At 37.1% G+C, this 16530-nt stretch overlaps 1 protein-coding gene across 10 annotated transcripts in view; it reads left to right on the plus strand.

The window, feature by feature from the left end:
- CTNND2 (catenin delta 2) overlaps positions 1-16530 on the plus strand; it is a 634494-nt gene that overhangs the window by 467351 nt on the left and 150613 nt on the right. For all 10 annotated transcript variants that reach the window (XR_008441479.1, XM_054003720.1, XM_054003943.1 and 7 more), the window contains one exon: positions 4517-4649. Coding sequence is in view for 9 of the 10 variants with exons in the window: in XM_054003720.1 (XP_053859695.1) it covers positions 4517-4649 (133 nt within the window). In the remaining variant the exon portion in view is untranslated. The remainder of the gene's footprint in view (positions 1-4516; positions 4650-16530) is intronic.

Genomic DNA, 16530 nt, shown 5'->3' on the forward strand with positions numbered 1-16530 from the left:
GCTCTAATAATGTAAATCAGAACTAAGAACCCAAGCTCTCGTGAGATTCACTGTGACCGATGGCTGGAGAGTAGACAGAGCCATCACACCTGTTCTTCCAATGCCTTGTAGAAGCAATAAGTATCCTTAGTTACCAGCTGGAGACCTGTGTTTTAAAAACTAATTTAGTAGCCTTTTTAAAACTAGTGCAGATATATATGTAACAGGATTTTCAGTTTTGCTTTTCTGTGTACCATCAGCATTTTCAGTAGCTGAAGAAGAAAATTCTGGCATAATTAAAGCAAATATTCAGATGCAGTACATCCTCTGTGTTCAGCAGCACCTCTAAGTGAACCCACAGAGCCAATGCACCCAGCTGTATTACAAACAATCGCTTTAAGTTTGCATCCCTTTTACTTCCTGGCACATGTATGTGATACAATGGCAGGAGCAGGACCTGTTGTCAGTGCATTACTTGCGCTACCCAAGTCAGCCTGGATTTCTAGGTGCTACTGCTTCTATGTCAGAGTTGTTGTGTCTTGCGTAGAGCACCTTGTTGATTCCCTTCAGTTGTACATTATAGAATGTAGCCTTTTGTGATAATTCTAGCATATATATTACCAGTTTACATAGAGCTTTGAGTTCCCCTTTCGGTCCTCTTCCACTGCAGGAGCAGTAGTCTGGTGTAATCTGTGGAACATCTGTCTTAGTCACCACTTCAAGTTAAACCTTCTGCAGGATTCAAAATTACATCAATCTTACAATCCTGGAGCGCAGTTTCCATCAAAGAAAGAAGGTTAGAAGACCTTGGTGTGTTCCAGTCGGTCTCCACAGATGAGGATGCTTCCTAGAAAAATGCACTTCCGCAACCTGCCAAAATATTTTGAGTCCACGGCAAATGCTGCTTTCCCGACAAACTGAAGTTCTTGCACAGCTGGGATTCTCTTGTGGACAAACACACACTGCCACCAGAAACCTTTGGCTGACCTAAGTGGATTAGTGTTCTTAATCCAAGGAAATCATAGACGAGTGGCAGATTAGCAAAAGATCTTGCATGTATATCTACTACATTACTCTTCATTTTTGGATCAACCACACAGATAGTTTATTAACATTCTCAAAATGCCATGCACCTCCTCAGGTTTACTCTAGCCTTCCAGCTTGTTTCACCATCTGTGTGGATTGCCTCACTCAGATTTTGCAAGCATGGTGATGTTTTAATACAGGACACAGGCTTAGATAGTGTTTGTTTAGGATGTTCACTGTGATTTCAAATTCTGCTTAATGACACTTTATAATTTTACTGAATGTGAGTTTTGTCAATTTGCATGTGGCACAGTATCAGATGTTTCACAGAAATCAAGGTAGATTGGATATTCATTTACCTTCTACTTTCTTTTAATCTTATCTCTGTCAAAAACTGCTTTTCATTGGTAGGGAGTAAAAGATCACTTAATTCTAGCTCTTTCCTACTAGTTGTTACTTTTTGTTTGGCTCTGTATTTTAATACATATTTTTTGTCATTTAGGTATGTATGCTTGGAGGAATGGCCTGGATGTTCCCCCACATCTATGCAAATTGTTCCACATACATTTTGTGCCTTTGTCTTTAAGGAATACCAGTCCTCCTTCCTTCTCCAGACTTCTGCCAGATGACTTCATTAAGTGGCCTTTCTAACTTCTCATAATAAGGCTAAATTAAAAAAAAAAAAAAAAATTTAAATTTTTAAAATAAATGTTAATAGAACTGCAAACTTGCTGTTCTTAAAAGAAAAATCCTCTTTCTCATTCTCACTTTTTTTTCCACCTGTAAAACACTTATATAAGTCAAATGAAAAATTTAGACTCCTAGAAACTACTCTTTCTTGCCCTGAAGGCAGCTAAAATTATCACAATTATCCAGGCAGCCCTAAATGTTGACAGAAGTTTTTGTTTGTTTTATGTAGCTACTGTATTTCATTTAGAAACTACTAAAAATACAGTCATCTTAGAGACCATCTGCTTAAAATGACAGTGCATACTAGGGCTAAATTTTTAAACTTCTTTTCCTGATTTGTTCATTATCTCTCCAAAAACTGGTTACTTAACAAACTCAGTATTCAGTGCTAAGGGCTTCTATTCTGAATTGATTTTCTACTTACATCCAGTGTGCACACATCTATTTGCAACAAGTATTCATACCTCACTGATATGCTGACTGCTTTGGGAGATAAGAGGGTAAAAGTTAGGAAAGCCTTGTTTTCATACTTAAGTATACCATACAGAGACTTCAGGTTCCTCAGAATTATTAACTGTTCCTTTGGTGAAGGGACCTTTTTCCTTTTGCTCCTTCATTGACTGTTCTGTTCTGGATTCCAGAACATGAGGAAGAAAAACCTGAGCAGATGGTTAGAGCCCAGTAGTAATGTACTACTGCACATAATGGGCCTTCTGTTTAGTTTGGTTTTGGATGGATTAAGTAGTACACATGATGAGAAGGAGGAAATTTCCTTTTCGAGAGAATTTGTCGGTAGAAGTTCCCACACTTCAACATGTAGCGTAATCTTGTCATTCAAGCTGTTTTCTACTGATATTTTGTGTGATCTCCAAAATACTCACACCTGCATTTGGCATCTAGAATTGAAAATGAGGATAAATTAGAAATGGCGGTAGGATAATTAATTTGTCGTCAGTTAGGTTATTATATTTTGATTTCATTTCTTATTTTTGTTTAAACAAAAAATTTGGAAGATGTCTGGTTTGTTTAGACCTGTTTCTATAGAATGCAGGTCTAATAGGTTTGAAGAACCTGTTGGGAAGTGTTAATATTGTTAATTGAAAGAAAGTAAATGTAAGAGGAAGCTACCCTGTCAGATAACATTGCTTCTATGATCTCTAGCAATTCAAACATAAAAAAAGTGCACCAAGTGAATCCCTTCCCTTTCACCTGTTGACAGAGTCATGGTAAGCTGGAAACATAATGTTCACAATCTTCGGCTATTGAAGTTTGTAGCCTTTCCTGATACCTTTTACAATGTTCTCTGACTTCTCAGAATATCAATTAAATGTTAAAATCTTTTTGAACCTATGCAGATGTCTCTTGCAGAGATTTCCAACAGTCTATATTATCTAAAAATTCATTCAAATAGGCCATATGTGATGTATTACTACATCTTTATGGTCTCTTTGTATTTAATGTGAATTCTAATATTCACGAGTTAACTTATATTTTGTCAGAGAAGAAATAAAAAATGAAATTCTGAGTGGTTTTTTTACATCTCATATTCATATTCTGAATCTCCATAAAGATACAACTGTAGTGACAACTCTCAATCTGACAAACATCACATGTGAGAAGAGAACAGACAAACCCTCTGTTCTGTAGCAATTCATTATTATTGTAAAATAAGTCTTACTTCCCTGAAATGTCATGGAGAATTGTTATATTTAAAGTGTGCTTGGGTCAGATTGGAGAGATGCTGTGAATTCCTCTTGTGACGTATACTTGGCCTCAGTGCAGAAAAGTCCTTGTAATTTAGGAAGGAGACTGGTGATCAGGATTATTTTGTCCAAATATTATAGCTGGAGTGTGCAACAGGTCTACCAGGGTTGTTTTTTTTTTTTTTTTTTGGGTAATGATCATGGTAACGGCAACAGAGAACTCTTTTGTAAGTTACCTCTTTTTCCTAATTTTCCTAATTTCCCTCTTTTAGCTGAAAAATGTACCACTACGTAGAAGATAGTCAAAACATTTATATGGCACGAAAAATAAGCTCTTGGGGAAAAGGCATATGATAACTAAGTATATCATGTAGAGAGGCTGTGTGTATCTCTGGTTTTAGGGACACAAAGTCCAAAGCCATTTCCATGAATGATTTTATGTGTAAACCCAGAGGGGAAAAATTCACCCGAAGTGACAGATTGATTTTAAGTTCAGGTCTGGAAGCTGCATAATACATACCAGGACTTGTTCAGCATACTTGAATTCAGTTCTTTTATGTGATGCTAATGGCGTTTCATATTTTGTAGGAATAAAGTGAAGTGCTAAGACTTGAGTGCTCAAGTAGGGCCAGAAATGTGTAAGAGTTTTACGTTGACTTTATCTGAAAAAAAAACCCCAAACAAAACACAAAATTGGTCATTGCTTTCTATATAAGATAGCAATTGCTATTGCATAGAGATAGCAATAAGTAAAAACTACTTTTTTACAAATTAGCTTTGCATAGCAAAGCATTTGTGGTGATAGGAGCATGTGTTTTCTTTCTTTTCTTATATTAGGATTTCATATAGCCTTTTTATTTAGAAAACTTAATCAGTTAGAGAACTAATTCTACAAAGTTACTTCTTCTAGTTACACTTTGTATAATTCTTTTTCCAGAGGAGTACAGTTTAAAATGACAAATAGCTTCATATTTGATTTTAATGTTCGCTTTGATAATAATGGGGGCAAAAAAGATTTTATTTAGACTTTTTTGTCTTCTTTGTTGACCTAAGTGTTGGCACATTTATCCACGAATAGCAGATTTTTTGATGAATCTTCTATATTTGCTTTCGCACAGAGAGTTTGGATGGCGGGATCCAGAGCTTCCAGAAGTTATACAGATGTTACAGCATCAATTTCCCTCAGTACAGTCGAATGCTGCAGCCTACTTACAACACCTCTGTTTCGGAGACAATAAAATAAAAGCAGAGGTAAGATTTATAAACTCTCTTTCTAGCACTGTTGCTGTCTGCTATTTATCATCAACAGTTATTTATGTGTGCTTTAAAAAACTTAAAAGAGACATCATGGATGTATGCCTGGACCCATTTTACTAAAGCTTTCATTTAAGTAATTTGTTACTGTTACAAAATGAAAAAAATGCATAAAATACTGTTGTAACTCATTGTTTATTTTCTTTGGAATAGTTTGATTGATTGCATACCATTTAAACACTGTATCATAGTTGTTCAGTAATCAGCTAGTGGTGTAGCCTTGATCTCTCTGAAACACATGGGCATTTCCTTAGGGTTCTCTGAGAGGCATCTAGACACTAAATACAAACACAGAATATGAAAATCAAGAAATTTCTAAATCAAAGCATCCTTTAATGCATAATTGTATGAATAGGTTTAATTTGGCTGTGTTTGCAGCTTGAATGGTGCTCATTTGTCTATGGTCTTGGAATTCAGTGCAGATTGTATCTAAAATGTAATTCAGACTTCAGTATAGAGCTTGTTCTGTACCTGCAGCTGACAGGTACTTCTTTCTTGTTTGTTCCCTGTGGTTAATGGGACCAGTACAGCTTTTGGCACAAGTTAAACAGAAGGAAGGCAGCTCTGAGGGATCTGACAAACACACAGCAGTCAATTAAAATTGAATGAGTGAAGCCGTTAGGAGCCCCAGCTGCTTCCCCTGGCCCTCTCAGAGACACTGCTAATCAGGGACATGTGGTGTGCACATAAATCTGTGTCTGTACTGGCCCCTTTTAACCTGGCATGTAAAGGTAAACTGAGATCAAGTTCTGCTACTGCTTATTTGTCAGAGCTGTGCAGTGATGCTGACTTGCCAGTACTTAATCTTCCTCACCCTCAGCACAACCCACTCTGTGGATCTATCCCACTCCACTATAGAACCTTCCCTTGCAGCTTTTTCATGCTCAGGAAATTCCTTAGTGAGTAAGCATGTAGTCTGCTGGCAGAACTGCAAACAAACAAAGGTTACAAACATCACTTCAAACATCTTAGATATAGTAAAAAAAAAAAAAAAAAATTGCATGAATGTAAAGTGAGGAATGTTTGTGCACTGGAGAAGAGAACTCTGGTGCAGGTATCACTAAAAATTTTAACTGTGTGCTCTCTCTGTACTTGAGAGAAAAAAGTTCAGAAATAAGTTTTTCAGTAAAAGAACTGATAAATCTCTGAGATAGGCAGTTAAATTATTAGATCAATTTATTCATTGCACAATCTCTGCTGTCTCCTGTTAGCCATAGATTGAGACCCCTCAAGTAGCTGTCCCATTTGAGGGAGGCAGGTGGTTTCATTTCTGTTGCTAACCATATAGGAAAAAATGTGTCTGATCATTGCTGAACTCACCCATCCCAGCAGCCTTTGGACATCAGCCTTTGTAAGCTTCAGGCTCATGAGCTGGAAGGGTGAAGGTAGGTAAATACAACAGTAGAGCACTAGGCAGCATAATGAGCTTCTTCTGTGAGAAAGGATAGCAGATAAAACAAGGATTCCCCCATTTCATTTGTTATTATTCAGGACTTTTATATACTCCTCACTATGTAATAACATAAACTGCTATGGAAGCAAACCAAAGTATCTTTCTTAAAACAGTTCATCTAAGAATATGCTTTCAAACTTCTGGTACTTTGGATTTTTGTGAGACAACAAAATAATGGGACGTATTGTATACTTTCCTAATGCTTTGTGGAGCTTTTCAGCCTAAAGCACCCAACATTATCAAACTATTTTATCTCTGTCTGTACCTATCTATGTACCAACCTCTGTTGTAAGTCCTGTTGTGTTTAGGTCATGCTTCAGCAGAGCACTTGAAACATTTTCTGTGCTTGCTTTTTGGGATCAGGGTCTACCCAAATGGCTCAGTAGTGTGCCTAGGGCCTGCTCCACCTTCCACTGAATCAGTTTCTCAAGGAGCCTTTTTTGTGAGAGTTCAAAATCCTGTTGATAAGGGGATATCACAACAGGTATCTCAGATTCTTCATAGGTATATATCTAGCCAGAGGAACTTGAGCAGTCCTGTTAAACCTGCCCAGGACAACTCCTGTGATAACTGTTAAGGATGTGTCTGGATATTATGAGTTGAACTAACACCGAAATATTAGAAACTGATACCAAAATTCTATTTTCTGCAAAGTATTTCTGTTGTAGTTGTGTGTTGTGGCCAGTTCTCCTCTGTCTGAGAATGACCACATTTAATACTGAATTCCTTCTTCATGATAGCAGCATTCCAGTCCTGCTGCACATGATTGCTGGGAATCTTGCCAGCTCTGACACAAGGAAAAAAGCACCAGGATACAGCATATTTTCCTTACAATCTCTTATTGAGATTATAGAGCAAAAAAAATCCAAAAATTTATTTTGAAGCAGAGAAAGCTCTTTGACGAAATACCTAGCTTTAATATAGCAAAGGACTTGGGCTAAAGATAAGAAACTGTCTTGGTGGTCTTCCAAATCCTAGAGAAAGGACAAACATAAATATATGTAAATAAAGAATAGCTGCTGCTATTTTGTGTGCCTGACAGGCACTGAGGAAAAGGCAAATGGAATTCACTAGATAATATTTTAAGTGTTAGTCTTTAATGTACACTTGATCATGCATACACAGAAAGAATAATACTATACAACAATTTAGTTTGTTTATCTGGTTGTATTGAATTTGAAATGTAATGCAGTTGTTAAAATTTTAACTCTGGAGTTACCTGACAGGGAAAAAAAGTTCTCTTACCTTTGTCAGTATTGAGCATTGAATTCTCACACTGTAATTAATGGCTATTTCATCCAGAGTTTCTGGAAATAAGTATTCTGAAATACTTATTTTTTTATTATTCTTTTAAACATGATTTATACTGTATCACCTACCCAAAAAGATGATTAATGATCTGTCCTCTGAACCTGACCATTCTTTCAGTCTTCCAGTTTTGTTTTAGTATAGTGGCAGACTTGTCCTACTCTCATAAATTAGTGGGATATGTATAAAATTTCTCCTCGTGTAGGACAAAAGTGTACCTTATATTCCTTTTGTGGAAGAGTGTCACCTAAAATGAAGACACAAATAGAAAATAGCAGCTGTGACTATATGCATTTCTGAGCTTCCTAGTATCTTCTATGGTTTTACCATTTTGTTTTTATCTTCTAAAATATTTCAATTTCTGTGGCTGAAGTGTGAAACACTACCCCTTGCTTCTTCTGAACCCTCCCCTCAAGAAAAGGAAGTGGAAATGCTCTCCAGAAAACATCAGAGAAAAAGATGCTTGGTCAAAAATGTTGGATGCATGGCTAGGGAAACTAGAGCTATTTTTCCCTTCCCGACCATGTTCTTTATGGTAGGTGTTATTTCTAGAGCACATTGATCATAGGTGTGCTTATGAATTTGGTGATGTTACTGGAAATGTGCTTTTATTGCTGCATCAGCGTAAATGTCCCGCTCAGTCTTACATAGCAATGAGGTCTGCAAATCCCCTTCTCTATCTTAAAGTACTTCAGACAAACTTCGTAACTGTTTATGTGAAGATGTCCCAGGCTGGATGCTAAGGTTATCAGAAGTAATTTTCTTTCTCACAGAATAAACCCAGCTTCTGGAGTGAATTAGGTTTTATATTTCTGGAAGAATTTCTATTTTTCATTTGTCAGCCCTAATCACAGCAGAACAGCAATAGGTAAAAGCAATAAACACTGGCCATTGATAAAGACGGTGGTGTTACTTCTCACAGGTGCTGAAGAAGTACCTTCATAGGTACTTCTATGCTGCTCAAAACCATTCAGTGCAAGTCCTTATTTCAAAGTACAGTTGTAACTGCTGCTCTAATCTGAAAGTTTTTCACAAATGCTACTCCTGAGTCTCTTTGAGTCTTGGTGACTGCAAGGCAGGTGCTATACATGTTCTCAGTAGTGCTTCTCATTCTCTGCCTTTATTTTATTCCCTATCCTTGGTGCTTATGTGGTGCAGCAGACATTAGAATGCAGTTGAAGAAATTGGATTGTTTTTGCTGTTGTTTGATAGTTACATTTTTCATCTCCTTTTGAATAGTGACCAGTCACCACTGAAGGTGACACATATGTAGAAGGGGACATAGGGGGACAAAAGTCTAAAGATTGTAAAAATTGCCAGGCAGCCCATTACAGTTAGGCATAATAATTCCAAAACTGAGAATCTCAGAATACTCAATAACTTCTTATATATAAATTATTCTTTCACTGGTTACAGTGAAGAATGCAACTAAAAGGGAAAAGGGAAGGAGGGAAGAAGTTTTGATCAGATATTTTGAAAGCAAATGCAAAGTTTATCAGACAGAAGAGCACAAGAAGACCCTTTCAGATGGCATTTTTCTCCTCAGGAGAGGCTCTTACACCCACAATGGTGAGATTGTGAGCAGAGCCAGAGTAGCTGCTCCTGGATGCCAAGAAGGAACAGACAGAGGATATAGGAAAGGAGAAGCATTTTAAAATACTCTGCAGAGAACATTTCTTTAAAAGAGCACATTCTATTAAACACAGGATTCATTCTTCCACAGCATTTTCTTCTTCCTATAATGACATTTTCCTCCTTTGTATGAGGTCACCATATAAAAGGATTGAATTGTGCAGTTTCACACGCCAACACCATTTTGCTCTCATGGAAAATGGCAGCCTGCCATCAGCTACAGAGGTGTAACAGGTCACTCAGGGGTTTTGGCACCAATGATTCCCTTCCTCAAGCTAGGAAATTAATTTTTGCCAGCAAAGTCACAACACTTGAGATTCTCGTCTCAAGAAAATAATTCAAAGATGCCAAATAAAAGAACTGCAACTGCTGCACTGTCCTGCCTGAAGCCTTCCCTTGCATCCTTAATAAATACTGCTGAATTGGACAGTGTCCTCTTTATTTTGGAGATCATTTCTATAAACTCCCTTCAGAAGAAAAGGATCAGTCCAGACACTATCACATGGAGTTGTAAAAACTGAATGACTGCACGCTGAAAGCATCTATTTTCCCATCTTGCTGAAGCCCATCATTCACATTCGTTTTGTCATTAAACTAAAGGTGTTTCTACATCTTCTTCTGTGAGTTCTTCAGACTGTGCCCAGCACCCTTTCAGCACAGTACCTTACTTGTTCACATATCAGGCAGTGGACTTAAACTCCATTAGTCTCTTGTTTATCTTCTTTATGATACACATAGTTGCATTGTTGTAGTAACTTTGATTCATCCATTGTACTGCTAGATTCTTGATAATCAAGGATACGTACATGCCTGTTTCTAGCATGGTTTTCTCCCAGGGAATACTTGCTTTTAGTATGGGGTGATGGAGAAACAGTCCCTAATGTTGCTTTTAGATATGCTGACTGACAGAAATCTTCATAGTATTTGAAGGATCCAGAAGTGATTGGAAGTGCTCACGTCATCCTCAGAGGAGGCCTTGATTTGAATTCTACAGTGTTCCGCAAGATTCTTCTCTGTTTCCATAAGGATAGTCAAAGAAAACAGATTACCTGACCATGCTGAAGGCTTGGGGAAGAGAGTTACTGTAAAAGCTGGAATGCTGCCCAGCAGGAAAGGACCCAGACACGTGTTGCCGGTCAACAGCAGCTGAACATGAGCCAGCAGTGGGCCCAGCTGGCCAGGAAGGCCAATGGCATCCTGGCTTGTACCAGCAATAGTGTAGCCAGCAGGATGGGGGCAGTGACCGTCCCCCTGCACTCAGCACTGGTGAGGCTGCACCTTGAGTGCTGAGTCCAGGTCGGGGCCCCTGAATACAAGGACATCAAACTGCTGGAACATGTCTAGAGAAGGTCAGCAGAGCTGGTAAAAGGGCTGGTCATGTAGATGTGGCACTTAGGGGACATAGTTTGGTGGTGGTCTTGGCAATGCTGCTGCGTTAATGGCTGAACTTGATCTTAAAGGACTTTTCTAACACAATAACTTTATGTTTGTTTTTTTTTTTTCTTATGTGTTTGAATAAGAATTATAGTTCTGAATTCACTTTCCCATGCATAGCCTTGCTCTTCTCCTTTTACTTCTAAAATTTCTTCAGTTAAAGGCTGGAATGTGGCTTGTACACCGGTGATACTGTCAGTTTTCCATTAAACACATTATGAGAACTCCTTTAATCTCTGCATACAAGAAGATATAGACATAGTATTTCATTTAAATGAAAGAAGTATCACACAGGTAATACTGAAACGTAATGTAGTAAAAAATAATTGCAGAGAGACTTTACAGCATTTGTTGAGTGCATTTTAGTGCAGACAACACCTGTATACCTTTGGAGAAATTTTACTTCCCTGTTTGGTGATAAACATTTTGTTAGTACTTTGATAACCATAATTTTCATATGTTAAAATAACTCTATGGGTAAAATGTCACAGTTTGAGAAATTACTTCCCTCAGTGGCTTCACAAGGAATTTCCTATTGTAGTGATGATTTTTTATATTAAAAGGTGCTTGCCTGTACCTGATTACTAAAATGAACACTAAGATGTTCATACTTTTACTTACCTGTGTTTGGATTACTGCAGTAGAGTTTGGGTCTGTGCCTCCATCCCCCTGGACAGCTGTATTCATCTCTGCAGGCAGACATCAAGCAATCCATTTTCAATACACCTTCTGTGTAGTTTTTACTGGTAGGAATTAAATGAAGTAAAGTAGCAACCAGTGGCATACCCAGAAACAGTCTTTGAATTTTTTTTTTTTTTTTAAATTTATTTATTTATTTTCTAAACCCTCATTGATGATTTTACAAGACTTACCTTTCAGGTTCTTACTGATCTCTGGTTTTCTAAGAAGTCAATTAACAGATGGTATATAGTTTTGCAGTAAAGGTTGGTAGATTTATTGATGGGTTATTTACTGTCAAATATTCAAAGACAAAAGACTGCTTGTTTGGGGTTTTTTATACTTCGATCTCTCTCGCAAAGCATTTTTGGAAATGATCCTTTGATTTGTCTTTTGTAAATTGTCTTAGTTTGCATTGTTGAAATAGTTTCTGCAACAAGGCTTTCCATTCTTGGCATCTTGTTACCAAGGATCTGATTTTACATAGAGAAAGTTAGGTGTAACTTCCACTCAGAACCATCAGCAACACCAGGGAGTCTCGCTCTTCACAGTAAGACAAGGAAGACAAGGCATACAAATAGATACATGATTGCTCCTTGTCCCGCTATGATCAAGGGTTTTGTTCTTTAGCATGAGGAATGCCATTTTTCATTCTACCTCAGAATTTATTTATAGTTTAATGTTAGTTTTCCAAAGAGCGTTTGAACTACTTAAAGAATATATTTCAACCAAGAGAGGCAGCACTGTTACGGTATTTCTGGTGTACTGTATGTACCTTACATGAGAAGTAACTTCAAGTGTAAAAAAACTGACCTGTAATTACTAAATGACATTTGGTCAACTGGGCAGTTGATAATTACAAAACCAAACTGTGACAGGAACAATTAATTTGAGTATCCATTGTTGTTACTTTCTCTAGCATACCTATGGCTCAAATACACTCATATTGTGCTGTGACATGAAAAAAAAAAAAAAAAAACCCTCACATTTATGTTTCATTATCATCAGACAGAGAAGAGAAAGGGTTAAATATGTGAGTGTCACAAATAACAAATATGTTAAGTAAAAGCTGTACACATAAATGTGCTTGAAATAAAAAGGGTTTATAGTGAAAGAATTTTACTAAGTTTCAAACCCGTGGCCCATTTTTAGCCCTGCATGATGATGGGCACTCTTGTAAATGGGGATGGGGGTTTATTATTATCATTATTATTATTATTATTATTATTATTATTATTATTATTATTATTTCCTTTTATTCTTCCTAAGAGTTGTAAGCTGGCAACAATCTGTCAATATCAACTCCTACATGGCTTCAGGGTGAAAACATTTGTGAGGGCTGTTCCTCTGTCATGGTTTGACCCCAACCAGCAGCTAAACCCCACGCAGCCACTCACTCAGTTCCCCACAGTGGGATGGAGGAGTGAAAAAAGGGAAAAAACTCAAGAGATGTGATAAAGGCAGTTTAATAAGGAGAGCAAAAGCTACACACACTAGGAAAGCAAACCAAGGAATTTCCTATTCCATCACTTTGTATGGGCAGGCAGTTTGCCTGGCATCGTGCATCTTGTGGTATCTTGTGGTATCTTGCAGTCTCACTGATTTGAAGTGGGATATAGGGGCTGAAGATATCTTTTCCCCTGTTCTATTGGAAGATCTCTAAAATACCTGTGACAGCTGAAAAATGAGTCCGCTTTTTGTTTGAAATAGAAATATTGTCCTTTTATTCTCACATGATCAAAATCCCATCACTTGGATGCACTAACTATGGCTTGTCCCACTTCCTTTCCACAGATTTTTTTTAGAAAATTTAGTAGTAGACTAGCCCTTGTTTTGTGCTACTGCTACTTGGTTTTGATTTTCTTCTTCTTTTTTTCTTTGATCCCATCTTCTGCACTGTGTAATCACTCGTGATCACTCTGCTCCCTTCCATTTTATTCATTCCAGCAGTCAGTAGCTTGAATTCTCTTTCTCTGTTAAGACAGGCGGATATAAATGATCTGTTTCTCCTGAGCAGAGCAGTGATATCTGCACTTCAAGCTCTTCTCTATTGACAGGTGTACAAGACAGTTTATATGACAGCATTTCAGTAACTACAGTGCCAGCTTGAAGTGTCTCATATCTCTGCTCTGGATGTCCCTTTATGCCATCTCCATGATACCCTCTCTCCTCTTTCAGTTTTGCATATAGTACAAGCCTGTGGCTGAAAATTTTTCCTCTTTACTATTAACTAGAACAGGTGAGGCAGAAATGGCTACATTGATCTTGACACAATAGTCTATGTTAACTCTGTTAAGACCATCTAAATATGAGTGGTATTAATTACAGTGCTAATAAAAACCCAGTTTCACTCACTTCACATAAAGTATTGTAATTATGTTTCTTGGTCTAGAGACCAATACTGAGTTACTAAATAATATTTATGAAAGTATATCACTCTTATTTTTTCTTGCTAATATATTGTCTTTATTTTGGTAGTAACTTCCAGAAAAAATTATTTCACTTTTTCACAGGAAAAAAGCATAAAAGTGGTATCTGGTGATATCTGGTATTTAAATGACAGTCTTGCTTTCAGAAGCAATTCTGAATGCATTTCTGTATTTAGTTTTGCCACCTTACTTGTACAATACCATTTAATTATATTTCTCTTTTCTCATGAGAGTGCATCTCTGTTTTGTGCACAGTCTTTACACTGATTAAGACTGAGTATTAATGATTGTCACTGAGTGCTGTGCTGTGTCCCCATAATATCTGCTTTCTGTAGCACTAAAGTGGCATTTTACACTCTGATTATTCTTGATTTCATCATCAAGATACTGTGCCTGAATTATAATAATGATTTATTGTGTACCTGGCATATATTTCACTTGATTTAAGATTAGGAAAATGTTCCATTTGTTCAATAAATGAATTAATTACAAGCCCTGCAGGAGTAACATTTGCTTATAAGGGGTAAAGGCAGATTTAGGATATTAAGTTCTGAAGTTAACTGAAGATTGCACAACAAAGTAGTGGCAGATTTCTGGGGCCAGTTCTTGTTTTCTAGTCCTCTGCTCTTCTGAGGATCTTGATGAATACTTTGTGTTTATGGCATTCATTTCAAAATTATTTCTGTTGGAAAAAAAAAACTTTAGTCATGTAAAGTGGCATGATTTTAAAAAGAAGTAACTAAGAGTGTATTATTTCATAAATGTGATGGGACATCTAGCTGTGGTTGGGTTTTTTTGAGTTGATGCTGGATAAGCACAAATTAGACATTTTTCTTGCCTTCCTGTTTTCAGTTGTTTTGTAACATATTATTCTTTCTCATCTTGAAGAGAGACTGAATCAAACAAATTTACAAGGTGACTTAAAATATTATTTTACAAAATAATGGGCTTAATATTGAGAATGTATGTTGGTGTTTTCATCTCAACACTGCTTTATACTGCTTTTGTGTTTCTCCCCTCCCACTGCCCAGTTGTTCCCCCTCCAGGGAATAACCAAAAGGATGGTATTTTTCCCATTCTTCCAAGAAGTTTCTGTCTAAGGTTTTTCTATGATAGTAATAGTCAGCAACAATTATTTAGAGTGAAAGAGAGCCAAAATTTTATATATATTTAAGTAGTAGTAGTAGTTAACAAATGTCCATGTTTTATTTGAATATTGCAGCTTTGCTCTTTGGACTCCGCTGTTTATTCGCTACAGTGGAAGCTGGTAGCAGCTGTTCACAAACATCTTTGGGATGCAGCTTTTGACCTCTGTTCTGCTGCTGTTTAGGGGCCTGGTTCTGGTCTTCTTGCAGGCTGAAGGGAGTGAGTCTAGACAAGAACCAAGACTCCCTGTTTATCTGGGTTTAGCATTCACTTCTACAATGTCTGCCTCACTGGAGATGGGAAACTGTCTATCTTTTTCATCTCTGGGCAGCCAGAATAAGCACCTAGAAGAGAATTTCAGGCAATGAATTTGATAAGCAAAAAAATTCAGATGCGAATATCTGGTGAAAATTATTTTCATGCAGTTAGAAGAGGAAAAAAAAAGCAGTATTATGTGTGCAAGATGAATGCCTCTGTGCTACTTTCTGTGGTGTGCAGCAGACACAGAAAGAGCATTGCACTGTACTGTTCCTCTCTCGACTGGTCTGAGGAAAGCAAATTGTAGTTGTATCAAAACATTTCCAAAAGCTTCATCTTTTGTATTTGAAAATATTCAGTGGTAGGGAAAGAAGAGTAATTCACTGAAAGACAATGCCATTTGACATAGGCAGTATGACATTTTGAATGGATAGTAAGTACATTTGCAGCTTTTTCAAGCAGTATGGTGCTCTACTGTATATGCCATGGATTTCTTTCTATTCATAACTCTCCTGCCAATTACTTCTCTGATTTATTAGGCTGATGTGTGAATGCAGAGGATCACTTTCCTATTGTAGAGCATATTTTTTATTACTGTTCTCATCATCCAGCAAGCCATAGTAAGACTTTGCACACTATATATAGAAATAAAATAACCTAGATTGATGTCAATATCTGTAATTTGGTGCTTTCTCAACATACTTCTACTAAAAATGTTGGCAGCAAAATGATTTCAATAAGGAAAATCATAGTCCTGCCAAAAGGACCTGCCAAACTTTTAAGGTAAAGACCGGCAGTTGATCTTCAAAATGTGTTTAAAAATACAAAGAGATGGCTGCTACTAAGCTACTGAGAATGGTGGCAGCAGAAGGCACAGGTTTGTAGAGTCATAAGAAGACCTAAGGCTCTAAAACAGAAATGCCCACCTTGAAACCAGTGCATATATATATTTATGTATGTATTTATATGCACATACGCACACACTCATGTATTATGTAATACATACTTATATATATATATATAATTTTGCATATAGATCTGTGGGTAATACAAAGTGTGTTAGCTATGAGGCAGGTGTTCACTTGTGCTGACTTTTACTTAATTTATAAAACTCATGTAAATGTGGAGATTGGGGAAAGATTCTGCAGTGCAGCTTTCTGCTTCACTGAAACTCTTAAACTGCAGGTCATAGCCTGCCTTTGTGAACTTAGACAAGGATTTAAATTTTATGTGCCTGGGGTTCTATTCTATTAGCAGAACTTCCTACCAAGGAGGGATGTTGTTAGAATGCATTCATTAGCTCTTGAGGGACTAGCTTGCTCCCAGAATACTTCAGGACAGAAGTGTGAAACAGACATGTGAGTCTCATGTGACTGAGAGATTCTTTGAAGGATAATACATAATTTCTAAGAAGAGAACACCTCACATTGAAATCAGTACAGAATATCCTGTGAACAGAGATCATCAGGTATGATGCTCA

This window comes from Vidua macroura, chromosome 1 (genome assembly GCF_024509145.1).
Source record: "Vidua macroura isolate BioBank_ID:100142 chromosome 1, ASM2450914v1, whole genome shotgun sequence".
Lineage (NCBI taxonomy): Eukaryota > Metazoa > Chordata > Aves > Passeriformes > Viduidae > Vidua > Vidua macroura.